General features: G+C 42.7%; 1 protein-coding gene across 4 annotated transcripts in view; it reads right to left on the reverse strand.

The window, feature by feature from the left end:
* sema5ba (sema domain, seven thrombospondin repeats (type 1 and type 1-like), transmembrane domain (TM) and short cytoplasmic domain, (semaphorin) 5Ba) overlaps window positions 1-26,857 on the reverse strand; it is a 131,039-nt gene that overhangs the window by 18,794 nt on the left and 85,388 nt on the right. For 3 of the 4 annotated variants that reach the window (XM_061692486.1, XM_061692485.1, XM_061692487.1), the window contains 9 exons: window positions 23,433-23,718; window positions 16,246-16,381; window positions 15,956-16,163; window positions 15,671-15,878; window positions 7,862-7,979; window positions 6,654-6,850; window positions 6,194-6,337; window positions 4,655-4,802; window positions 4,345-4,570 (listed from right to left, as the gene is read on the reverse strand). In XM_061692486.1, the coding sequence (XP_061548470.1) occupies window positions 4,345-4,570; window positions 4,655-4,802; window positions 6,194-6,337; window positions 6,654-6,850; window positions 7,862-7,979; window positions 15,671-15,878; window positions 15,956-16,163; window positions 16,246-16,381; window positions 23,433-23,718 (1,671 nt within the window). Of the gene's footprint in view, window positions 1-4,344; window positions 4,803-6,193; window positions 6,338-6,653; window positions 6,851-7,861; window positions 7,980-15,670; window positions 15,879-15,955; window positions 16,164-16,245; window positions 16,382-23,432; window positions 23,719-26,857 lie in introns of all 4 variants that reach the window. The other variant, XM_061692484.1, reaches the window with a different exon arrangement.

The raw sequence follows: 26,857 nt of genomic DNA on the forward strand, positions 1-26,857 counted from the left end.
CCTACGTAGTCCTGTGTAATTCTACATGGACTAGTCCTAAGTGCAGTAGTTTTAGGTAGTGACGTAGGTCAGGATTAGGATCTAGCAAGTCAGTGTTGAACCTCCAGGAAGTCCAGAGTAGATCTTGTGTGAGTGTAGTGAGAGTGTCGTGTGCAGAGGAATGCGTATTTGAGGGCAGGCATACAGTGATGGATGCGTGAAGGGGGGTAGGGAACATAGCTGGGCTGTAAAATAACATTTGTCTTGACAGGGGGAGAAATGTGGCTGTGAGAAAAACGGTCCGTCAAAGTAAAGCAACTATCGTCAATCCTTCCAGATACTCCTCCCTAACATTTTGTTTTATTTTTACATCATGAATCCTTCAAGCAAAAACCTCCTTAGGGTTTTTTTTTTTTTTAAATATATATTTTTGTACGTCCTGGTTCAAAGAGAGTTCATTGCTGACAGGGGAAAAAAATGCAATGTGACACATCAATCCACACTATAGGTAATCTTATTTCTAGATTCAACAGGTGGCGCGATAACCCCGGCCTGTATGACAGGCCATTTTTGCCAAACAAGAGCCTGAAGAAAATCCTTTGTGTAAAAAGCACAACAATCTGATGTTCAAATTGGGAAGCTATAGAACCAAAGAAAACACATTTTCAGATTTCCTTTTTTCAATTTAACATTAATGTATATATATATATATATATATGTGTGTGTGTGTGTGTGTGTGTGTGTGTGTGTGTCTCTCTCTCGGAGGTTCACGTCTTTGTGAACAAGTGCGTGAGAAAATAGTCGAACAGTTTAAGGACAATGTTCCTCAACGTACAATTGCAAGGAATTTAGGGATTTCATCCTCTACGGTCCATAATATCATCAAAAGGTTCAGACAATCTGGAGAAATAACTGCATGTAAGCGGCAAGGCCGAAAACCAACATTGAATGCCCGTGACCTTCGATCCCTCAGGCGGCATTGCATCACAAACCGACATCAATGTGTAAAGGATATCACCACATGGGCTCAGGAACACTTCAGAAAAGTAAGTGCAACTTGAAACTCTACTATGCAAAGCAAAAGCCATTTATCAACAACACCCAGAAACTCTGCCGGCTTCTTTGGGCCCGAGCTCATCTAAGATGGACTGATGCCGAGTCCACGTTTCAAATTGTTTTTGGAAATTGTGGATGTCGTGTCCTGCGGGCCAAAGAGGAAAAGAACCATCCGGACTGTTTTGGACGCAAAGTTCAAAAGCCAGCATCTGTGATGGTATGGGGCTGTGTTAGTGCCCATGGCATGGGTAACTTACACATATGCGAAGGCACCATTACTGCTGAAAGGTACATACAGGTTTTGGAGAAACATATGTTGCCATCCAAGCAACGTCTTTTTCATGGACGCCCCTGCTTACTTCAGCAAGACAATGCCAAAACTGTCATGGGTGTGTGTTCCGGGTTTTGTCTTCCCCCCCTGTTTCACACACACCTGCTCCTGTGAGCATCTTCACCACCTGTGCCTCGTTCACCCTAATTACCCCTTGTATTTAACCTCGTGTCTCATTCCCTCTCGTTGCCAGTTCGTTGTACCTTGTCGTCGCGTTCCAGCATTCCTTGTTTCCACGTCACAGACTCACAGTAAGATTTGACCCTGTTCCGATTATCGACCTCACCTCTTTGCCTCATGTTTTTGGATACTGTTTCCTTTCTTTATACCTACAAAGCTTCAACAATGATTGTCCTCAGTTCCCAAACTTATATTGAATGTTGTTCAAAGAAAAGGTGATGTAACACAGTGGTAAACATTAACCAGTTCCAGCTTTTTGGAAAGTGTTGTAACCATAAAATTCTAAGTTAATGATTATTTGCTGAAAAACAATAAAGTTTATCAGTTGGAACATTAAATATCTTGTATTTGTATTGTATTCAATTAAATATAGGTGGAAAATGATTTGTAAGTCATTGTACAGTGTTCCCTCGCCACTTCGCGCTTCACGTTTTGCGGCTTCAGTGCTTCGCGGGTTTTTCCAAAATATTAATTTAAAAAAAAAAAAAAAAAAATGATCAAAACATAAAATTTAAAAATACAGCCATATCAGCAGCCATATTGCGGGAAGACGCGTTGTTTCATGTTGATGCACGAGAGAGAAGGTTTCCCTGCATGACAAAAAAGAGATGAGTTGACTGAAAGGCTTTGTAAACATGCCTGTACTGTACTGTACATGCCACGGGCACTCATACAAGGCGCGTGATTGGTTCCCGGCGCGACATCGACCAATGAGAGCACGAGTGGATTTATCCCGTGAGGTGATTGGCTGCGCATCATCGCAGCCTCACCCAGCATCTTCCCTTGTTGTGTCTCGCCAGTCTCGTGCACGTGTCGCATACTGTATCTTGTTTTTGGAAACGTGCACGTGTCGCATACTGTATCTTGTTTTTGGAAACGTGCACGTGTCGCATACTGTATCTTAGTGTTGTGTTTGTGATAACTTTTTTTGTTTAAGCGATAACTTTTTTTGATTAGTTAAGCCCTTACAATGCCGCCTAAGCGCTGTGCCCCTGCGAAAGCTGCAAGAGGAAGAAGATGATGACCATCGGCGAAAAAGTGAAACTTTTAGATTTATCAAAGAGGGCAGAAGTTATGCATCTGTGGCACGCCATTATGGCGTGAATGAATCTACAGTGCGGTACATCAAGAAAGAGGAAGCAAACATCCGCAAAACTGCTTCAATAAGGAAGCGAAACGTGTGGTAACTCCGCGTAATAAGAGACGGGGTTATGTCCTTGTACAAGGGAATTTTGAATCAAAAGAAAAAACAAAGACGACAAGTGCCCATCACCATGTTTTTCTCCCAGGTAAAACCGCAGCTACACCATCAGCGCCTCCAGCAGAAGAGTCTCCGAGTGAACCTAAAGCCTCTACGAGTCAAGTGAGAGCCTCGCCTCCGCCACCAACGCAAGCCTCTTCGCCTCTCTCAGAAGGCAATGTTGATGAATGGTAATTACTGTATAAGGTTTTAGAATTCAAGAGTTAAGTAAATACGTGCACTTTTGTAATCTTTGTCTCAAATATGTAAAGTATAAATCCTGTTTACATATTTTAAACATTCTGTTACCCACATACATGAAAATTCCTAGGGGGGGGGGACAAATCCTAGTTCACGGTTTTTCACCTTTCACGGGGTTTCTGGTCCCCATTACCCGTGAAAAACGAGGGATCACTGTATTCAGTTTTTATTTATGTTTAACACAATGTCCCAACTTCATTGGAATTGGGGTTGTGTGTGTATATATATGAATATATATGTGTGTGTGTGTGTGTGTGTGTGTGTGTGTGTGCGTGTCACACACACACACAGGTTGGATTTAGGGTCTATAACCCCCACTTGCTATTCAAGATGTCTTAAATGAATAAATAGCGAGTCGGATTAATTTTTTTTCTATTTTTTTGTTCTGTACTATTCCAAAATAACAAATGAAAAGTTCAATTTGATTACCCTAGGGAACAGTGTGAAAAAAAAATGGAGTTTGATTTTTATGCTGATTAAAAGTAAAATTGGCATGCTGATTCCAAAATTGCAATCAGTTTTTTTTCTAGCGCGTCAATTTTGTTCTCCACAGCTTACCCTCCAGATCATCAAAATTCGACTGATTAGCTGTAGTAAGACTTTCCGGCTGATTACGATTGGACTCATCTACAGTTACGTGGCAACTTGTTTGTGCAGTCACAATTGAGGTGAGAGGTGTGTGCAGCTCCCAATAGGTCAGTACTATCAATAGCTGCAAACAGAAAGCTAGCATAGTAGGAATTAAGAGGACTTGTGCTGGCTTTTCCCTTAACCTTGTGACCATGGGCATACTGTTGAAAGTTCTATTTCCTTTTATGTAGTTTTTTTAGTTTTCAAAGCTTGTAAGTCATCTTATTCATCATCATTCATCATCTTAGTGTTTTATTTACATATTTTAGATATGACTATACTGTGTTCTCACTTTGTTCAAAAACTTGACATGATAGAGAAAAACTGAGAACAGTTTTGGATTCCGCACCCAAAAATTAGTTAAAAACAGCTGTCAGACCTAACTCAACAAAAACTGTGTTCCCCAGTATATTCAAAAACTATCTATTGAATCAGTAAGAGAGTATGCAGGCCCTTTTTGACTAATGCCTGACGCTGTATTAGCTGCGTCATCATATACAGAAAGGTTTTCTCTTTAGTTTAAAATGGCTTACTGTAACGAGGATCCCTCATATATATATATATATATATATATATATATATACACACACACACTATTTTTCTCTTTTCTCTGGTATTGTGCTTTCCAATATGATTATATAATTGCTCGCCACCTCCGCTTGTTTACCGTCAGTGTCGCAGGCAGCGCTGCCGTCATTGGGGCAGAATCGCGTCTCGAGCTTGCGGCGTCCCATCTGCAGCTGGTGCGGGTCGGCCAAGTGGGCGCGGCACATGTAGCGGGTACGCTGCTCCTGGCGGGCGCCGCCCTGCGTCACGTTCACCGGGATCCACGGTGTCCATGGCGTGTTCCGCTTCACCTCCGGACATGCCTCCAGGTTGCACGCCTTGTACTCCTGAAAGTTCAGACAGTCCTTCCTTTCAGTGTTCGTTTCCAAACTAAAAGCCATCCGATTTGATTGCAAACTTTTATCACTTACCAGGGCACATCCAGGGCAGCTGTTGCCGTTCTCGCACGTGCGCACCCGCGAGTGCACCCCCCCGCTGCACTCACTGCTGCACTTGGTCCACAAGCCCCACGGAGACCACAGCACCGGCTGGGGACAAGGGACCCCCTCGTTGCACAACCTGCAAAGGGGCGGGGAGGGGGGGCACAACCACAATGACTTTGTACGATTATGATTATTCTGGAAAAAAAAAAAAACTATTCTCATAAGATTACTACTTTATTGTCATAAATTCACAACAGTTTTTTCTTGAAAAAAATAGATATTAGTACCTTGTAAAAAAATCTATTTTAATAAACAATATTTTTATTGCAATTTTTTTTCATAAATACTCGATTTTATTAATACTAAACATAAATATGACTATATAGTTTATAATATAGTTAGACTTTTTTCATCCATCCATTTCAACACCGCTTATCCTAGTTAGGGTCGCGGGACGCTGGAGCCTATCCCAGCTGACTTCGGGCGAAAGGCGGACTCCACCCTGAACTGGTCACCAGTCAGTCGCAGGGCACATATAGACACGGACAACCATTCGCACTCACATTCACAACGTCACTGAGTGGGAACTGAACCCACGCTGCCTGCACCAAAGTCAGGCGAGTGTACCACGACACCATCAGTGACGTTAGACTTTTTTACTTGAACAAATATAACTTAATTCCTGTAAGATTACAACTTTTTTCTGACATTTTTTTGAAAGCAAAAACTTATTTTTCCTAATTTTGGACATTTTTCCTCTAACAATCTCTTAGGTTTATGACTTTTTTTCTGAAAAGAATTTGCAATTTTATTCTCATAAGAAAAAAAAAAAAATACTATTTTGTATGTTGGAAAAAAAAAACATTCTCATAAGATTACAACTTTTTCATCTAAAATATGATCTGTATGAATTTCTCTGAAAATGTTTATTCCCATACGATTATGACTTTTCATCTCTGAAAAAGTTTCTTTTTGCAAGATGATAACTTTTTATCTTTAAAAAAAAAAGTGATTTTACACTTGCTGGATTGCAACTTAAAAAAAAAAAAAGAAATCAGATTGTCCCTTGAAAAAAATATTGTATTACTATTTTTGAAAGATAAACAAACCCCCCCCCCCCAAAAAAAGATGAATACAACTTTTTTTCTACTGAAAAATCCAACTTTATTCTTGTAGGATTCTGCCATTTTTTCAGTTTTTCAACCAGGAAGTAAATTAGCATTCTACAACCCATAAGTCTACACACACCTGGTCAAATGCCTGGTTTGCAACCAGTTTGTTTATGATTGGTTATTTCTGACCAGAGCCACACCCCCAAGTTATAAGAGGGTGTGCACACTGGCGCAACCACATTAACTCAGTTGTTTATTTTTACTTCCCCTCTCAAAATGATTTCTTTTTCATTTTCAATTCACCTGCGCAGTTTATAGGTCACATTCATGGGAGAAAAAGGTTTGAAATGGTGTCATCACAAAAACGAGGCATTTGAACAAGGGTGTATGGACTTTTTCTATGCAGTTCGTTCACCTCTCGTCACGGCTGGCCCCGACGCAGACACGCCCTCCGTGCCGCGGCGCCGGGTTGTTGCACGAGCGTTGCCGCAACTCGAATCCCGTACTGCAGCTGGTGCTGCACTGTCCCCATGAAGACCAGGGCGTCCAGCCTCCGTTTCTGTGGTGACATACAAACAAGACGACGGATGGATCTCATTAGAGCATGACTGGCCAAATAATTAATTTAATTTCACTTGACAGAATGTATATATATATATATATATATATGTATATATATATATATCCTGTCAAGTAAGAATAACTACATTTTAACAAACAAAATTAAGGGGAAATGGCTAATGAATGGAAAATATGTTCGAGGATTCTTCAAAATGCACAGTAAATGTTCGGTGGGCGAGATAACAGAAAAGACAGAAGACCAAGTCAGTACGAGACTGTCGTTATTGTGTATTCAGACTGTTGCTTCCCCCCACCTGGAGCAGTTGGCCACCTGAATGATGGCGCCGTCGCACATCCTGCCCCCGCAGCGAGGGGCGGGGTTATCGCACGACCGGGACCGGCACCAACACGAGCTGACGCCGTCGGTGCCTCCATCCGCGCCTTCGTCGTTGTTGCACGTGTGCCACGCCGTCCAGCTCCCGAAGGCGCCGTGCGTAGTCTGGTTCTGCATCTGGAGGACACCAACCAGCCCACAAGTCACATGTGCGCAAGTCACAAGTCATGGCAGACACGGCAAAAGACACAGTGGGGGCGCTGCAGCAGCATTTCCATGTAAACGACTGGTTTTAGGTTTTCAAAGAGGTCTATTTTGAATAGAAAATGAGAGCTGCCAAGCTGTAAAAATTCACTTCCAGAACAATTTGTCCATATTTGTCTGAATTTCCATATTTTCAAAATGTTGTCAAGAACATTTCCATGCGACAGCCATAATCATAATTGTTAATAAATGATGGCTTTAATATTTGTCATTTTCACGTTTTTTTATGACATCATCATTGTAATGGTGGCGGCAGTTGCAGCCTGAAACAAAGTATCAGTATATGAGATTTCGACATTCCATCATCATATCTGTCAATGGATTAATTCATCTTTGCCATTTCTGCTTATTCAAGCAGCTTAATCAGATCTCAAACGTCAACATTAAAACAGTGCTGCGTTTTTACAAAAAAATAAATAAATAAATAAATAACATTGCTGATAGATTGAATTTATGAGTTTATGTATGGACAATTTTGGTCTCTATTTTGTGCAATGTACATGTAAGAAGAAGAAATGTAATTTCATCTTCTCTTGCATGCGAATAATTTTACATATTTATATTTCCTATTAGGCGGCACGGCGACCTACTGGTTAGTTGCCTCACAGTTCTGAGGACCTGGGTTCAAATCCAGCCTCACCTGTGTGGAGTTTGCATGTTCTCTCCGTGCCTGCCGTGGGGTTTCTCCGGGTACTCCGGGTTTCTTCCCACATCCCAAAAACAGAAACTAAACTTTTTTTTTTGTTGTTGTTGTTTTTTTTTTACTTTTTTCCTCCAACAATTACAACTTTATTGTCTTAGGTTTACTTCACTTTGTCTTATTGTTTGAATCATTTTAAGCTTAGTTGTTTGATGTTAGAGCTTGAGTTTGAGTCAAGTCTGTGATCCTGGATGTCTTCATCCAGGATTGCGATGTCGTCTTACCGGACACGCCGTGATGTTCTGCTTCCACTGGCTCATGTTGGTGCTGTCCTCCAGCGTCGTGCAGCGCCACTGACGCATGTCCCAGCCGCAGTAAGGGTCCCGGGCCTCCAAACACAGCCTGCAAGGGGCGCAATTGCAATCGTTTCAGAAATTCGAGGGTCAATAAGGTTGCTTAAATTGTGTTATTCATGATAGTCATGTCTACCAAATGTCATGTCACTGAGTGAAGCCGGCTTTGGGGGCTGAACTTTGAAAATATTTGGAGGGCTCCTGGAAAAAAAGTGATCGTAAAATATGCGCTTCAAACTAAAAATGGCAGACTACCTGTGTGCTTTTAGTCACGGATTCGTTTTTGAGGGTGTAAATGGACTGCAATTATATTGCTCTTTTCTACACCATCACAGTGCGCAAAGCCTAAAGTACAAAGGCTCACATTGACACAACCAACGGGTTTCTGCTGCTATGCAAGGCCACTGGAAGCAAATTAGGGTACCATTTCCCCCCCCAAGCACACTCCAACATGCAGTCAGAGCCAGGATTCGAACTGGTGACCCTTCAGTGCCTGGACGACCCGCTCTACCAGCTGAGCCACAGCCGCCCCGGAAGCCATTCCTATTATATTTCACATTGCTAAGTGAAACTGGTCATGGTGGCTTCAAAGTAAAATGGTGGCTTCAAAGTAAGATGGTAGACTTCCGGTGTATTTTTGGACATGATATAATTTAATCTGGTGTGAATGTTTTGCATTCAGGGTAGTTATGTAAAAAAAAACCTGTGAACAACCAGCATGACATCACACAGCTTCCTAATGACATCAGAGCTACTGTATGTTGCATTCAGTGTAGCCCCTAAAACAACAAATCCCCAATCAATACTGTAGAAAATAATCAAAAAGTAGGCATAGAGTCACCTCCTACGCTACCAGACATGCTGCTACAGCACAGATAAATATTCAAAAGCAGTTGTATTGGGAGCTAATTGAATGTTAAGCCGCTAATGTGGAAACCTATGCAAGTAATGGCCGTAGCGACTCGGTACGTTCGCTTCCTGTCTGCCTCCGCAGCACTTCCTGTGGGCCTCCATTAAAAGATGCCATCGGTAGCGAATGATGCGACAGCAGGCAGCGGCCACGTCTAATGGCGCCATTCAGTGGCTCAAGGTCGACAGCGTGATATCAATTTGCAGACCAACTATGGTCAAGGATTTGCTCATTCGCTGCTCTCTTCCAGCCAAGCAGTCCTCTTTTTTGACCCTATAGGAACACCGTATTTCAGATTTTAGACAGATATACAGACAGTCGGAGCCAGGATTTGAACCGGCGACCCTTCGGTCACTGGATCTACCATTATATATATATATATATATATATATATATATATATATATACATTCCATCATATATATATGGTGGTATTTTAACATTAATCATAATTACAATCAAATTAATGCGTTCAGAAAATTAATGCATTTAAATCACACTTTGTGTTCCAAACAATGCAAAACCTTTGTCAGTGCGCAATTTGTTGGTACACCGATTACACTGACGTACTTTTCAGAGGGCGGCTAACAACATGGAGGAATTGCCTGAAACAGGGTTACCCGAACTGATGGGATGCAAATTTTATTTAAAAAAAAAAAAAAAAAAAAGTAGCCGACGAAATCCTTGATAAGCATGGTTTTGTGCAAATTGCGCAAAAAGGAGTTTTCATACCACCAAAACACTTAAACTCTCCGACATGTGATCCAACTTTTCAACTGTCCAGCAGAAAGCTTTTAAAGGCAACACTGTTCTACAAAAAAAAATGTCACTTTAATTTTAGGTCTGTTTAATCTTGGCCAGGGATATTTTCTATAAATTGTTCCACTGTTTTGTATTAAAATACATTTTTTTCTGAGTGAATATTCCTGTCCGTGCACATTATTTGATTCATTCATCCACTAAAACCCATTTAAATTAAACCATGTTGCTTTTTAGGAACAATATCGTTTCATGATTAAAATGTGATTAATCGAGATTAATTAATTACAAAGCCTCTACTCAATTAGATTTAATCAAGACCCAGTACATTTACACATACATATATACATAATTATAAAGAATATTTTATCAAATTCTACTATTGTCCTATATTTTGTATTATTTTAGCATTTTATGTTGCTATAGTTTTAGAGTTGTAAGATAGTTTTCTTTTTTAGTATTTAGAATAGTTTTGTTTTAACATGTCTTTTTCATATAAGTTGTGATCATGTTTTCTGTAATTTCTTTTTGTCCATTTGTTGTAATATGTTTTTTTGGTTACATTAGCGTTGTATTTTTAGCCTTAATATTGTTTTCTTTTTAATCTATTTCCCCCCCAATATTCTGTATTATTTTAGCTCTTTGCAATTTTAATCTATTATTTTTGTTTTAGATTTGGTATTACTTTGTAATATTTTGTAATAAAGGTTTTGAAAAAAATCAGTAAATTATTTTTGTTGCTGGAATATTTAATATTAAAAATAATTTGTGCATTTTTCCACTATTTTTGCACCCCCCCCCCCCCCCCCCTCCCTGCCCCCCCTCCCTCCCAAATAATGCACAGAATCCAATATACAAGGTCCTCTGACATAAAATTGTTTTCAGGCGTATGAAAATAACTCTGGGCAACGAGCCACATGCTGCTTCACTAATGTGATTTCAATGTTAAACAGGCCACCGGCCGAAAGAATGACACGTCAGCGGCTGTAAATCGTCCGCATTGTCTGGCGGCGTAATTGTCGCTTCTGATCGTTTGTCGTAAAAATCACCGTCTGCTTTTATGGCGGTTGCGTAAAAAAAAACCTGCCGTTCACACATCTGGTTGCGCCGATGATGGACACGGCGGATAAACGAGGAGCTACGACTGGGTTCCGCTATGACACACCCCTCCGCGCTCCCTGGGGAGAAGCACGCTGACGAACTCTCGCCACTCAACTTCTACCCAGCGGTGAGGCCCCTTCCCCGGGGCGCAGCCGAGCGACGAGCGGGCTTCACGTGTGATGCAACACTGCTGCCATCCAATTAAAGACACACAGAGTGGCACTCAGTAGAGAGCATACCTCCACCAAGGCATACAGTATGGTAACGTTCAGGCATTGTTCATGGAAATGTAACACATTTCATGGAACCCACCACCATCTTTAAATGTTATGTAATGGAATAAAAAAGCTTTCAAATGACAATTGACACATTAGATATGAATGTTGTATGGGGCAGTAGTGCTACATCACCTAAGCCAGTGATGCGAGTGCGCTATTGGAGGCAATGCAGCTCAGCAAGGGTGTTGTGCCTCTGCAGCTAAACTAAATCAGCTCTCGGGGTGAGTTAGCGAGACGGGTGGAGGACAGCGCGGCCCCACTAGCTTCAGGTGCCAAGTGGCCAGGTCAAACCTAATCACTGCAAATAGAGGACAACACACTCGCACACGCACACACACACACACACACACACAAGCGCAGCAAGCAATCCCTAAAAGGCTACATATCATCTGCTGTTGAAAAGGTTTAGCAACGTAACCAAAAAATTAGATGGATGAGCTAAATGCTAGCTGCTAGCGAGCGGATCAATAAGATAAAAGAGCGAGGCATTTAAAGCACTTTCACTTAATTAAATTTGCTCGTAAGAGGCTCATAGCCGCCACGGAAGAAGCACAACACTACCAGTTGGCGCGTAAAGCTAACAGCTACGCGACGAGCATGCGGCCTTCACCGCTATCAGCACACAAACGCACACACATAACAGTGGTGGGGAGTAACAAAGTACAAATACGGTAAAATAGTTTTTGTTATCAAAATAGGTATTGTATATTATGGTGACTAATATTCATTTTGACTTTAGTACTCAGTCTGTACTTTTTTTTCATCTTTTACTTGAGTAAAGAAATTGAATCAGTATGCATACTTCTAGTTTTACAGTTTGTGTCTGTAGTCCTACTTAAGTAGACTGTACTTTTGCCACCTCTGATAAAGACACACACATTCACACCCACATTCAAAGACACACACTCTGTCTCACACACACAAATGCACACACACAGAGAGCGTAGCGAGAGCGCCAGGTGGAATTTCCGAACGCACTCGTAAACAGTTTTACAGTTGTCATCACAGGTGGCCTCCTTGTTTAGTATGAGACAGCAGCCGCCAACTTCGTATACTGCGTTATGTTTTTGTTGCCTGTCCTGACTAGGAGACGCTTGTAAAAGACATTTTTAATCTCAAAGAGGTTTTCCTGGACAAATAAAAATTAAATAAATAAATGTATATAAATATAAATCAATTAAAAATTCCCTGCTGCTATGCAATTTCTCCTCTTCTTTTGCAAGGAATAAGCCATGGCAAAAATTCCTCACCTGGTGTGGTAATTTACGGTTCTTCTTTCCCTGCCATCTGTTGGCTAATGCTAATATTAGCCAAGCTGACATTTTTATTTTTTACATTGCCGTGGCTAATGTGCACCGACATGACAAATCAAGATGACGGACATGTTGTCTTGAGTCAGGAGTGAGGAAGAGTGTCAGAGTGAGCGGTCCTCCACCGGAGGGGTTCTCCGTGTTCCCCTCACGGTTGACATCTCATTATATCTACTACCTGACACCTGTGTGCGTGTGTTAGCGCACGTGTGTGTGCAGTGTATGTGTGCGGGTGTATGTGAAAGTGTGTGGCTATTTGCACATGTGTGTCCATGTATATGCGTGCGTGTGTGCGTGACTATTTATATATGAATGTATAAGTTTAGTTTTTGTGTGTGAGTGTGTGCACGTGGGCTCATGCGTGTGTTTGTGTGCGTGCACGTGTATGAGACTGATTGATTGCATGTGCTTGTGTGATGATAACCATGGTACAGGAAACAGAACTCCAAGTGCAATGTATGAAAAGTGTTAGCATAGCATTGGCGACACAATGTATTGCTTATTTACAGAGACCAGTCCAGGGTGTACCCCGCCTCTCGCTCAAGATAGCTGGGACAGGCTCCAGCACGCCCACGACCCAAATGAGGATAGGCAGTCCGGAAAATGGACGGATGGACAGTAACAGAAATATTAATACAAATGTTTTAATATCATTGACAGTGATGTCATGGCATGGTCAGAAGATCAAAGCACTTACTCAATCAACCAATCAGAACGGCCTGATGTCATCCCTGCTAAGGGGAGTACCTGCAGTTTATATGCTAAAGTCCTAAAATTGAGGCAGGAAGTGGAAATTGATTGAAAGCTCTAATATTACCAGGACAAGAAGGCTTTCCTTAATTTAAGTCGCACAAAATACACAATTATTGTCCATTATTATTATTATAATTATACTTCAGGACTTCATTACAAGGGAGTGTTTAGCCTCCCCAAAACGTTCATCTGCTACATGGTTACAAAAAAAAAAAGAAAAGAATTTTTTACGTGGTTAATTAATTCTGGCAGAGGACATTTTAATCAGCCGCTACAGGGCGGCGGATACATTGAGCGGAATGAACTGTCAACGGAGAACAGAACAGAAGTGAACAGCAGCTTCCCTCGTTGGATTAAAGGTGCTCTTAGCAGATATCCGTGTTTTGTTTCTAAATACATTAAATATGTTTGAAGATAAGTGTTGAAAACATATGCAAAGACTTATAACAATATAGTGGTGGATTGTTGAGATATAGCTTCAGCATCTTTTTCACCCTTGGAATTTTCCTGATTTTTTGGGCGGGGCTAAAACACAGCCCTGCGTATACTTTCTAGCGCAAGTTCCCTCTCCCACTATACAAGGTTAAAGTGACGTCATTTTGTTTGGCTGCTCAGCACAGTGTTAGCTGTGTAGGGATTTCGAAGAAATTGAAAAAAATGTCAAATGTCTGGAAAAGTGACAGGTCTGAAAGACTATCGGCCAGTATCCCTCACTCCAATAGACTAGTCATCATGTGCTTTGATCATGGCACAGATCAAAAACTCCATCAACGTCACTGTGGGCCCCCACCAGTATGCCTACAGGAAGAACTGCTCCACTGGTGAAACCTGTCTCATCAGTGTTCCACGCAGCCCTCACTCACCTGGGAAGCAAGAACTCCTATGTCCGACTTCTCATCCTGGAGTTCACCTCTGCCTTCAACAGCATCATTCCAGAGACCCTGGTGCAAAAGCTGAACATTCTAGGACTGAGTCCATCACTGAGGAACTGGGTCCTGTACTTCCTGACCCACAGACCACAGACCACAGACTGTCAGGATCCATAACACTGTCACCTCCTCCATCACCCTTAACACTGGCTTCCCGCAGGGCTACTTGCTGAGCCCCCCACTGTTCACTATGAACTGCTATAACTGCTCAGCGAAATTCCTGAGCTATCATAAAGTGACGTTTTCAGACAGCAGTGAGCAACGATGAGTACGAGTACAGAGAGGTGGTAGAACATCTGGTGGACTGGTGCAAAGACAACAATCTTTGCATCATTGTGAAGACGCACATCGAAGGAGCAGCAGTGGAGGTTTTCTCCTGCCACAATTACCTTGGGGTCCACCTTTCCGAGGACCTCACCTGGAGCCGAAACACTTCCTGTCTGCTCAAGAATGCACATCAATGGCTCTACTTTCTCCAGAAGCTGCAACGTGCCAGACTGGGGAGGGGTGTATTGAAGAGCTTCTACAGATATCTGGTGGAAATCGTCCTCAGCACCAGCATCACAGTGTGGCACGGCAGCTGCTCTGCTGCAGAGAGGAATACACTACAAAGCACGGTAAAGTCTACTCAGAAGGTTGTGGGGGCAGCGTCCCCACCACAACAGACATCTTCACCAGTAGATGCAGAAAGAGTGCACTCTGCATCATCAAGGACCCACCCCACGCTGCACACTCTCTCTTCCATCCTCTTACCTCAGTATGCACGGAGCATCTGGTGGAGGACCACCAGGCTGAGGAACACTCGAACAGTGCTCTGCAGCCCCAACATCAGCCCGCCCATGTCTAGTGATCCCTGCACGAGGAATACTTTATTCTTTTTCAAGTACAAATGACAATGTAAATATCATGTGTAATTCAAGCCTCTGTGTTGTTATTTCTGCTGCAGCCACATCCTCGCTACATTTGCATCTTTGCACACACTCAACTGTAGAGTATTTCATTATTTTTTAAATTGTTTTATAAAATTTAGATTTTATTTTCTTATTCCAATTATATTTTCACAAGTCTTGGGACTTGGGGCTAATCTGGGACCTCAGGTATTGAATATTGTGCCATATGCATAAATGTGTGTTAGTATAACAATAAAATAAAATTAAACACCAATAGTGCAGACTGGGCGGCACGGTGGACGACTGGTTAGAGTGTCTGCCTCACAATTCTGAGGACTGGGGTTCAATCCCCAGCCCCGCCTGTGTGGCGTTTGCGTGTTCTCTCCGTGCCTGTGTGGGTTTTCTCCGGGCACTCAGATTTCCTCCCAAAACCCCCAAACATGCGTGGTAGGTTTATTGAAGACTCTAAATTGCCCGTAGGTGTGAATGTGAGTGCGAATGATTGTTAGTTTGTATGTGCCCTACGATTGGCTGGCAACCAGTTCAGGGTGTAGCCCGCCTGCTGCCCGAAGATAGCTGGGATAGGCTCCAGCACTCCCGTGACCCTTGTGAGGATAACCGGCTCAGAAAATGGATGGATGGATAGTGGAGACTGTGGAGTGAAATGCTGCAACAAAGTGGAGATTGCGAAGTGTAATACTGCAACAAAACAGACTTTGGAGTTGACACTGCAGCAAAGGGGAGACTTTGCAGTGTAATATTGGAGCTAAGTGGAGACTATGGAGCACAATGCAGTAGACTGTGGACTCACATCTCAGTGCGGTATGTGGAGCACCTCTCCAGGGGGATCTTCAGCACTCGGTCGCTGAGGCCCACAAAGAGCGAGCGGTCACTGTGCAGGATCTGCAGGCTCAGGATTGGCTGTTGCACGCCAGTTGGGAGGAGCTCCATCTCTTCGAGGTAGCAGCCTTGCAGGTTCTTGTTGGACGTGGCCAGCGCCTTTAGGATGCTGCCATATTCTGCACACGGAACAAGAAAGGTTCCCGATTTGGTGGATTATTTCTAGTTGTATCGTTTATTTGTAATGTGCACTGACCGGTGGCGATGTACATGACATGGTAGAGCGTGTCCATGCCCTGCACTATGTCAACAGCCAGGTGGGAGAAGCGCATGTCATCCTGCATGACCAGCGGTTCCACTGACTCTGGCTGCACCACTTCGTTCATCAGGAAGAGGCGCTGCGCATCCTGCAGGCTGCGCTCCGTCAGACCCTCGTTCGGGCCCTCGTCCTTAATGGTCCCGCACTGACCATGGAGGGGGTATAAAATGCATGTTTTTCCTGTCCTGTCCTCCTGTAGAAGTGATGATGATCTCAGTGACACTGACCTGGAAGTTGCTGATGGGATTGGGGGTGGGCATCCAGGTGGAGCGAGGGTTCTCCTGGTAGCGGAACGGCCCGTTGAAGGTGCGCGTAATGGCGCTCAGGTTGAAGGCACACACGGCCGACGCTGCAATGCTGTTTCTGGGTATGAAACACAGGAAAGGTTAGGACAAGACAGAACAGGACAGGAAAGGGGAAGATGACATAGAGCGGGAAAGGATAGGACAGGATGGGAGAGAAAATGGAAGATATTGATGGGAAAGGACAGGACAGTAGGGAAAAATGAGAAATGATAGTGATGGGAGAGGACACAGTATGGCAGAACAAGCTAGAACAGGATGGGACAGGAAATGACAGGAGGGCAAATGGCAGTTGTTCTGGATTGGGCAGGCCAAAATGGGAGACAGTATGGATGGGACGGAACAGGACAGGGTGGACAATGTGCAGGATGGGGACAGGTAATTACAGATGGGGAAATGTGAGATGTTAGGGATGAGGCAGGTTTGGATGGGTCAGGACAAGACACAACAGAATGGGAGAGAACATTTTGAGATAATCTGGAAGGGACAGAACAGGACAGAGTGGGAGAGACAATCGGAGATATGGATGGGACAATATGTGACAGGACAGGGAAGAACAAGACAGAATAGGACAGGAAAAGACAGAAGGGGAAAATGGGAGAGATTATAGCTGGTATAGGACAAGTCATTAAAATGGCAGGATGGGATGGGGTAGGAAAGGGATCTTAGAGATACAATTTTAAATGAGACAGGACAGGATGGTAGATAACAATGGGAGATATTTTGCATGTGACAGGACAGGGCAGAACAAGACAGGACAGGAAATGGCAGAAGGAAAAAAGTTGAGTTGTTATAATAGGGCAGGACAGGGCGGGATAGGACAGGATGGGAGGAAAAATGGGAGATATTATGGATGGGACAGGGTGGGAGGGAGATCGGGAGAGGTTGGACAAAATTTTACAGGTCAGGGCAGAACAATACAGGACGAGACAAAACTGAATGGAATGGGAAATACAGGATAGGATATGTCAGGAAAAAAGCGTAGGATTGGATGGGTCGGGAAAGGACAGGATGGGTTCAAATGGGACATATTATATATGTGAGAGGACAGGAAAGGAAAGGACAGGATGGTAGATAAAAATAGGAGATATTTTGGATGGGGCAGGACATGGCAGGGCAGAACAAGACAGGACAGGATGGGAAAGGAAATGATGGGAAGGAAAAGATTGAGATGATATGGACGGGGCAGGACAGGACATGAGGTGGAGGGAGCCCAGAATAGAAGTTATGTGCTCCCTCTTTCACCTTCCAGTTAAGAGCCGAGCGGCAGCATCCGAAAAAAAAAAAACTGTCGACGTATGAGGGAGGACTGGCTGACTCTAAATTAAAGACAGGACAGGACAGGACATGAGAGGAAAGGAAAAAGAGTGGGTGTTATTCAAGAAGAAATACTGCGCGTAGTGTGTTCATCCATGTCATGATGCCCTCCCCTTAATGATCCGGTACGCAGTATATGAGAGCGCCTTATTTGGCTGCAGGCTGAGCTTCTCGATCAGCTGTGCGCAGTCAATAAGAGCACAATTAAAATCTCACTTGGTGAGCAGGTGTCACATATGAGAGAAAGACAGAGACAAAGAGGGGAGCTAATGACTTCCTTTACCACCGTGTAATTCCTCTACTTTGTTGCTGGGCTCGCCCACACGCGTCCGTCTCCAAGCGAGCGTGAGTCTGCGGTCTTCGGCGAGACTTCTGAGGAGGCCGACCGGCCGGCGGGTAACGAACGCATACAAGCAAATTGGTAGACTTCGTGTGCCTTTTCGTGCATGGCTTCTTGAGACGGTGGGTCTACTCATGATACACAGGTGTACAAAATGTCATGTTGCTAAGTGAAACATTTTCTGAAAATTCAGAGGACCCCTGGAAATGTCGAAAATGATTTGAAAATGACCACGTTAAGCCGAAATGGCTGACTTCCTTTGTAGTTTCATCCATGGCTCCAGTGATTCCCAACCAGTGTGCCGTGGCACATTATTGTGCAATGAGTCATCTTCAGGTGTGCCGTGGGAAATTAATCAAATTTTACTTAACTGCGCAAAACAAATTATTCATTAACAAGAAATAATGTATCTTTGTTCCTCTATTTATTCCAGTGAGGCAAAGTGACAGACAGAACAAATAAATGCGCTTCTATTAGATGGCAGGAAGTACATACAGTAATTAATGTATCCACTTTTTGTGTGATTTTTGTTGGCTGGTGTGCCGTGAGATTTTCCAATTGTAAAATATGTGCCTTGGCTCCATAAAGGTTGGAAATCACTGGTCTACTCACAGTAAACATTTCCCAAATCTCATGTTGCTAAGTGAAAATGGTTTGATGTTCTGAATTTTGTGAAAAATCAAAAGGGGCCTGGGAAATGACTAAAATGATACTAAAATGGCCAATTTGAAGCAAAATGGCAGATTTCCTGTGACTTTTTATGAATGGCTTCTTGGGAGGTTTTGGTGGGTCTACTCATGATAGACATGGCAACTAAATTTCATGTTGCCAAGTGAAACTGGCATCAGGGGCGGAATTTTCCAAAAAAGAATGAGCTGCGTTATGAGAGTTTCTTGTTATATAGTAAGTCATCAAACTTTACTGCCATGTTTGCCCACATGCAGTGACCAAGTATCTAATTCTCAATCTAGTGTTGCCCATCTGTCTAGTATGTGTTTCAAATCTGGCAGTGATTGGGGGGGAAAAAAAAAAAACTACAAGTAGTTTGTCTTTGAAAGACGACTAGAAATGGCCAGAATGACCCTAAATTGTCCGCTACGAAGCAAAATGTCAGACTCCCTGTGTCTAACCTCATTTCGGTGCTGAAAGTGAAACAGCCATAAAGACACTTGAGGCCATGTTTCAGCAGGATGAAGTCCAGTGTGGCAGCGGACGGAGAAAATAAGGCTCGCTCCGCACTGCTCGTGAATTACATACATATTTTGACACTGCACAACAATAGTGGCATTTATTCATGAGTCACCAAACAGCTGTACAAAAACATAAAGCAACACTAGGTAAAAAACGTCGCTGGTGTAGAACGTCTTTGATGTTGGTGTATTTGCTGCTTGACATCATAAATAATTGGTAAAAACGCGTACAACCTTGTACTTCCTTGCCCTGAGTCGCATGACTGCACTTGATAACCTTTCAGTGCAGATTTACGCATCTAGACATCCCTCATCAATCAGCGGAGTTAGAGTCACAGGCATGATTATCACATTGTAGCATTACCCATCTGTTTCACATACAGTCCTTGGCTTAAATTTGGTAGCAGCTGGACCCGGATATGGTCAGAACTTACCCTAAAAAGACCAGTTCAAAGCCAAATGGCAGACCTTCAGTGTCTTTTCGGGCATGGCTTCTTGAGACTTTTGTTGTGGGCCTACTCCGAATGCTTCTTTTCCTTCTGGCTTGTCCCGTTTGGGGCACCGCGGAGAAGTGCTCATTTCCATGGAAGCCTATCTCCTGCATGCTGCTCTCTAACACTAACTGCCCTCATGTCTTCCCTCACTACATCCGTCAACCTTCTCTTTGGTCTTCCTCTCGCTCTTTTGCCTGGCAGCTCCATCCTCATCACCTTTCTACCAATATACTCACTATTTCTCCTCTGGACGTGTCCAAACCATCCAAGTCTGCTCTCTCTAACTTTGGCTCCAAAACATCTATCCTTGGCTGTCCCTCTGATGAGCTCATTTCTAATTTTATACTAATTTTAACTCCGAATGCGAACCTCAACGTCTTCATTTCCGCCGCCTCCAGCTCTGCTTCCTGTTGTCTCTTCGGTGCCACCGTCTCTAATCCGTACATCATGGCTGGCCTCACCACTGTTTTATAAACTTTGCCCTTCATCCGAGCAGAGACTCTTCTGTCACATAACACACCTGACACCTTCCTCCACCCGTTCCAACCTGCTTGGACCCCTTTCTTCACTACCTTACCACACTCACCATTGCTCTGGAGTGTTGACCCCAAGTATTTAATGTCTTTTAACATGAATGTCTTTTAACATTTTCCAAAAGGGCTAAGGACACTTGGAAACGACCAAAATGATACAAAAATGGCTGCTTCAAAGCAAAACGGCAGACTTCCTGTGGCTTTTTGAGCATGACTTCTTGAGATTCTTTTGTATGTCTACTCATAATAGACATACAATACCTACCAAATTTCACGTTGCTACAGTATTTGTTTTGGCCGGTCCAGTCCCAGCTAAGTGTGTCAAGCGGAGAGCACATCCGAGTGAGTCAGAAAAGATAAGGAGGCTCATAATTAGTAAGTAACGGCAGCTTAGTCGTCGTCCACTTAATTAAAAGGCGAGCGCGGTGCTCTGCGCCATCTCTGCAAAGGCCGTCACATTACTCTCTACAAGCCTCCTTCCACACATACTAATTATTTCCATTATCAATCCATCACCTTAAGGAGGAGATTAAATGGTGGGGAGGAGAAAGAAGTCATCTCTTCTTTTGTTGTTGTTTGGTTGGATTGTTGTAGCCATGGCATTGCAGTAGGCGTGCAAAGGTGTGTTGCTGCCCAGGGCACACAACGCTGGTGATGGGGGTTGGCGGGGTTGGGCTATTATTTTTTCCCCCAATCAAAATACATTCGTCATTTTTGTCACGGGCCACATAGTAGTTTTAGTTTTCCTCAGAGTGCCGTTTTAATTGTAAAATCATATCAATGTCTCATCGCCTCATCATAGTATTACATATACACGACAAATTGATGAATAGCTACTTTTGAAATCAGTAGTCAATGGAAATAGCCTGTTTAACTTGTTCATTTAAAAAAAAGGCGGGGTTTGGTCGCAAAAAAAAAAAATGCTCACGATATTGCAACATGAAAGTTAAGACAAATTATAATTTTGCAACTGATTTTATCAGGAAACAAAGTAGAGGCCTTGAGTTTGACACCTGTGTCCTAGTGAGAGTACATCATGAGAGTCTGTAGGGATGACAACGATGCAGTCGTATTAAATTGAAAAGAAAAAAAAAAAGCCAGCTGGAAATACTTGGGATTGTTGTTGGCAAAACAACGTGGACATTATTGTCACGTGTGTAACGGAACATCTGCAAGTGAGCTCACTGGAGGCCTGACATATGGCGGTGGGAGGGCTTTTTTGTGCTTTAAAGACAGATTCCCATCATTGTGGAACAGACCATTACTGATGCTGCAGTGTAATCTAATGAGTCATTAGTTAGTGTAAGGCAGGAGAGTCATAACAAAAAGCATCAGTACCAGGAAGAAAGCACTCAAAGGAAATTACTTACTGGAAACACAGCAGGTGTTCACTATTGGAAAGCCATAACATCACAAAAACACCTTTCTACTTCCTTTTTATTAACATCACTAGGCAAACAACTGGTGGTTCTCGAGTCATCGAGACGTCCCGTCGATGTGTTTGTGCATTGTCGTAGAAAGCTGTTCCCTAGATGTGATGTGCTTAGGCGCAGTCTTAAAAAAAAAGGCTGTTCTCGAGATGTGATGTGTTCAATTTCAGTTAGGGCTGCACGATTATAGCCAAAATAAGAATCACGATTATTTTGAGCAATATTGTAATCACGATTATTAATTAATCATGATTATTCCTCATGTTAGGGGAAAAAAAACATCTTTATTTTTATTGCATAACTTTTCAACAAAGAATATGTAACAGCTTTCGGTGCAAAATGAATCTTTAAATAAAAAGAAATGATAGATAATACATATTTTTTAAAAAGGACAAAAAAAAAATCGACTTTACTGAGGGGCTAACTGAATAAATATGCTATTACAAAGTGCGATCACAAATTGTGACTTAATGGAAGCAAATGCAGTTTATGCATAAAACGCAACATTAGGTTGCAAGCACTGAATTTTCATTTGAAAAATCCCCATCAATATAGTAAATTGTCAAGGACGATACGTCTCCGTTGTTCTGCCCGACCATTAGTCAGTCGTGCGCTGCAAAGAACTCGACAGTTGTGATTTCCCTCTCTATTTACTCCCAGCGTTTTTTCATTGCAGTCAGGCCCCCCAAAAAAGAGCTGAAAAGTAAACTAAGTCAAGGCAGCCGCTACAACGATTGACAGTAGTGTCTTACCGTGACACGCCACCTCTCTGTCGATGTGCTGAGAGGGCCAACTTCAAAATAAAAATAAATCATATATTACCACATTGGACATCAATGCCACTTAAGGGTTTTATTTTGAAGTTGGCACCGGAGCGCAGTGCCCGAGCTTAATGAAGCCTTAACCATGCGTTCGCCCCCTGGTGGCTGGCTGACGAGGTTGCGGGCATGGCTACAAATGAAGCACCTTTCATATGCAGCAGTGCCTGCAATTTAAAAATCAAAGACGATCAGGCTCATTAGTGGCAGCTAAATTCGTGATCACAATAAAAATGAGATTCATTGTGCAGCCCTAATTGCCGTCATAAAAAAAGTGAAAAAAAAGACATTGACTAGATGTGAGGCATTTAGGCGCAATTGTTAACTGGCTATTCTCTAGATGTCATATGTTCATACACAGTCGTAAAAAGCTGCGCTCTCAATCTGATGATGTGTTCAGGCACAGACAGAAAAAAAGATCTCTATATGTAAGGTGCTTAGGGGTAGTCACAAAAAATATGTATTATATTATTTATTATATAGTGTTAAAAAAGCCTCTCTTTATGATATGATGTTTTCAGGCACAGTTGTAAAAAAGATGTTCTCTAGTGAGACATTCAGGTGCAGTCATAAATAATGCTTTTCTCCAGATGTGATGTGTTTAGGCACAGACATAAAAAGGACGTTCTCAAAATGTGAAGCATTCAGGTGCAAACGTGTTCTCGAGATGTGATGTGAGGCATTCAGGTGAGGTCAAAAATCTGTTCTCTCAATATGAAGTGTTCAGGCACGGTGGTAATAAGGACATTAGCTAGATGTGAGGCATTCACGTGTAGTCGCAAAAAAGTCTTCCTGAGATGTAATGCGATGCATTCAGGTACAGTCGTAAATATGCGTGTGTGTCTAAATGTGTATCAGCACAAATGGTGTGTAAAAAAATCTGTTTTCTAGTTGTGATATGTTCAGGTGCAGCGGCTATGGCAGCACATTATGGGACGACGCTAATAAGGCGTATGGGGAGCATCTACGCATGTTTTTTGCGTCACTCACACGTTGGTCGTGAAGATGGCGTAGATGAGGTCCTGCTCAGGCAGGTGGAAGGTGCTCTGCAGCTGGTCGTAGTAGAAAGGGATCTCGCCCGAGCGCGAGCAGTTCAGGCGCGCCTTCATGAAGGTGGTCCACGTGTCCTCCAGCAGGAAGCGGCCGCCGATGTCGTTCTTGCACACGCGCGCCACCCGCGAGTACACCGTCTTGCCGCAGTCGTGCTCCACCGCGTTCTCCCGCAGGAAGAACAACGTGAACAGGCCCATGTCGTACGCCGAGATGAAGTGCGGCTCTGCCGGAAGAAACCCAGACCAAGGAAACCAAGGTTAAGGAAACCAAATTCGGCCTCGCCTGTGTGGAGTTTGCATGTTCTCCGCTTGCCTGCGTGGGTTTTCTCCGGGTACTCCGGTTTCCTCCCACATCCCCAAAACATGCATGGTAGGTTAATTGACGACTATAAATTGCCCGTAGGTGTGAGTGTGACTGGTTGTTTGTCTATGTGCGCCCTGCGAATGGATGGCTAGATGCCATGTGTTCCGTTGCAGTCGTAAAAAAAGACGTTCTAAGTAGTACAGTGTTGAAAAATAAACTACTATATGGTGCATTCAGGTATACTCAGGTGAACTCATAAAAACGACATGCACATTTGGGCAATGGAAAATAGACGCTTTATGGATGCGATAGATTAAGGCACGGTTGTAAAAAAGATGTTCTCAAGATGTAATGTGTTTAGGTGGCGTTCTGAACAAATAAAACCTCTCGATACGATGCATTCAGGTCTTGCCGTAAAAAAAGACTAGGCATGATGTATTTGGGCTCGATTGTTAGAAAAATACATTCTTAGCAGTGCAGCCATTAAAAAAAAAACTACAGAGATGGTGCATTCTTGCACGTCCATAAAAAAAAGACATTTGGGCAATGTCGTAAAATAGACACTATAGATGCGATGCATTCAGGCACGGTCGTAAAAAAAGATGTTCTCGACATGTGATGTGTTCAGGCAAAGTCATAAAAAAGCATTGTCTAGATGCGATGCATTTGGCCAGTTTCACAAAATAGACACTGTAGAGGGGATGCCTTCGGGTGCAGTCAAAAAAAATATTTTCTGTAGATGCAATGCCTTCGGGCGTTCGTAAAAAATATGTTCTCTAGATTTAACGCGTTCAGGCACAGTCGTAAGAAAGATATGATCTAGATATGACGCGTTCAAGGATTGCCATGAAAAAGACACTAGAAGCAATGCATTCAGGCGCGGTCGTGAAAAGATCCTGTAGATGGGATGCGTTCAGGTCCTAAAAAATAAGGGTCTGACGATGTGATGCGTTTTGGTGCTGTTGTAAAAATAGTTCTCAGGAGTGATGCATTCAGGCACAGTTGTAATAAATACAGTAAACGCGGTGCATTTGGGTGCTATCGTAAAAAAGAGTTCTCCAAACGGGGTACATTCAGGTACGGTCGTGAAAACTATGTTCTGTTGAGGTTGTAAAAAAGTTCTCTAGATGCTAAGTCTTTGAGCACAGTTATAAAAAAAAGAAAACAAGCTATGGTGCGTTCAGGTATACTCGTAGAAAAGACATTTACATTTGGGAGATGTCATAAAAAAAGGGAATTGTGACATGCTTTATTCGGGCGCTGTTGTAAAAAAAGCCGTTCTGTAGATGTGATGCGTTTGGGCATCGTTGTAAAAAAGAATTCGCTGGATGCAATGCATTCATGTGCAGTCGTAAAAGAAATTATTCTCTAATACCGTCACAAAAAAGGTGTTCGAAGAGATGTGTTCATGAGCTATGGTGCATTCAGGCACACTTGGAAGAAAAAGACGGCCGAAACACAATTCATCTGGACGCTGGTGTAACAAAAATGTTCTCTCGAAGAGATGCGTTCATGCTCAGTCGTAGAAAAAAAGCATCCTGTCGATGCCATGTGTTTGGGTGCAGTCATTAAAAATGACGATTTGTACAAAAAAAACTTTAGATGGTGCGTTCATACGCTATATGATGCATTCTGCAAGTTGTAAAAAAGATCTCAAAATAGCAGTTTTGTGTAGTGGTTTCAAAAAAAAAAAAAAAAAAAGACTGTAGATTTGATGTGTTTGGGAGCAGTCGTTAATAAAAACTCTCTTTATATGCAATGTGTTCGGTCCGGTACAGATATGCGATATGGTGCGTTTAGGCACACTCATAAAAATGAAATGTCGTAAAAGACACGCTCTAGATGTGATGCATTCAGGCATTGTCGTAAAAAAGATCTTCTCGAGACGTGATATGTTAAGGTACGGTCATAAAAAAGACGCTCTAGAAGCAATGCATTCATAAGAAAAAGACATCTAGATGTGATGCATTTGGGTGTGGCCGTTAAAAAAAAAAGACATTCTTGAGTAGTGATGTGTTCAGGCATTGAGACTTTTCTTGTGGTGCAGTTAATTTGGGTGAAGTCCTAAAAGCTCCGTTCTCTAGATGCGATATGTTTGAGTGCCGTCATACAAAAGAAAAAAGAGGTTTTCTCGATGCGATGCGTTCAAGTGCTGTTGTAAAAAGCTGCCGTCAAAAAGTTACTCTCCAGATGCGATGTATTCATCGTTTGATGTGTCGTGATGCGTTCAGGTGCTGTGCTCACAAAAAATACAATCTCTATATGTTCAGACCCTTAAAGACCTGAAGCATTCAAGTGCAATGGTGGAAAAAACAAATCTGGAGTTACGCGGTGTTCACGCGCGGTCGTAAACTGTGCGAAATGAAGAGGCCAGATATTTGCCACATTTATCTTCTCCCCTTTGGGTCCTACAGACGTGATGCATACAGGTGCAGTGCTCATTCCCACCGCTGACCCTTCACCCGGCTATTATTGCATCTAATAAAAGTGTCAAGGGCATAAACGAGAGAAGATGACAAACGGTCGGTGATAAACGGCCGTGATGTTTTGATGGCAAAGCCACGCGGCGGCTCGTGTTTAACTGGACACGTTGAATCAAATTTGACATTTCTAAAAACGCGAGATTCATTGAAGACCAAGGCTAATGTTCACACTGCAGGTCAATTCCGATTTATTTTGTCCAATGTGACCTTTTATCTGATTTTTTTTCAATGTCAATGTGAATATTACAATTCCGATTTTTTTCATATCCCCCCCAGACCTCTTTCATATGCGGATATACATCGGATACAGTAAGTATCTGATGCGAGTGTATTATATATGTGATGCTCACGGGGCGCGCGTCCGACCTACATGTCATCAAAAGGCGAAAAACGTCATAACCGTCATAACAAACACGCACGCCACAAAATGGCGACGGCGGATGAAGCCGCACAAAACAGTCAGTGGAGAAAAGATGCTTTAGAACTGATAAATACAAGATATCAAATATAATAGTGGAATAAGAAAATCATGGCTCCATATGGGCGGCACGGTGGCCGACTGGTTAGAGCGTCAGC

The sequence above is a fragment of the Phycodurus eques genome, chromosome 12 (assembly GCF_024500275.1).
Source record: "Phycodurus eques isolate BA_2022a chromosome 12, UOR_Pequ_1.1, whole genome shotgun sequence".
Classification (NCBI taxonomy): Eukaryota; Metazoa; Chordata; class Actinopteri; order Syngnathiformes; family Syngnathidae; genus Phycodurus; species Phycodurus eques.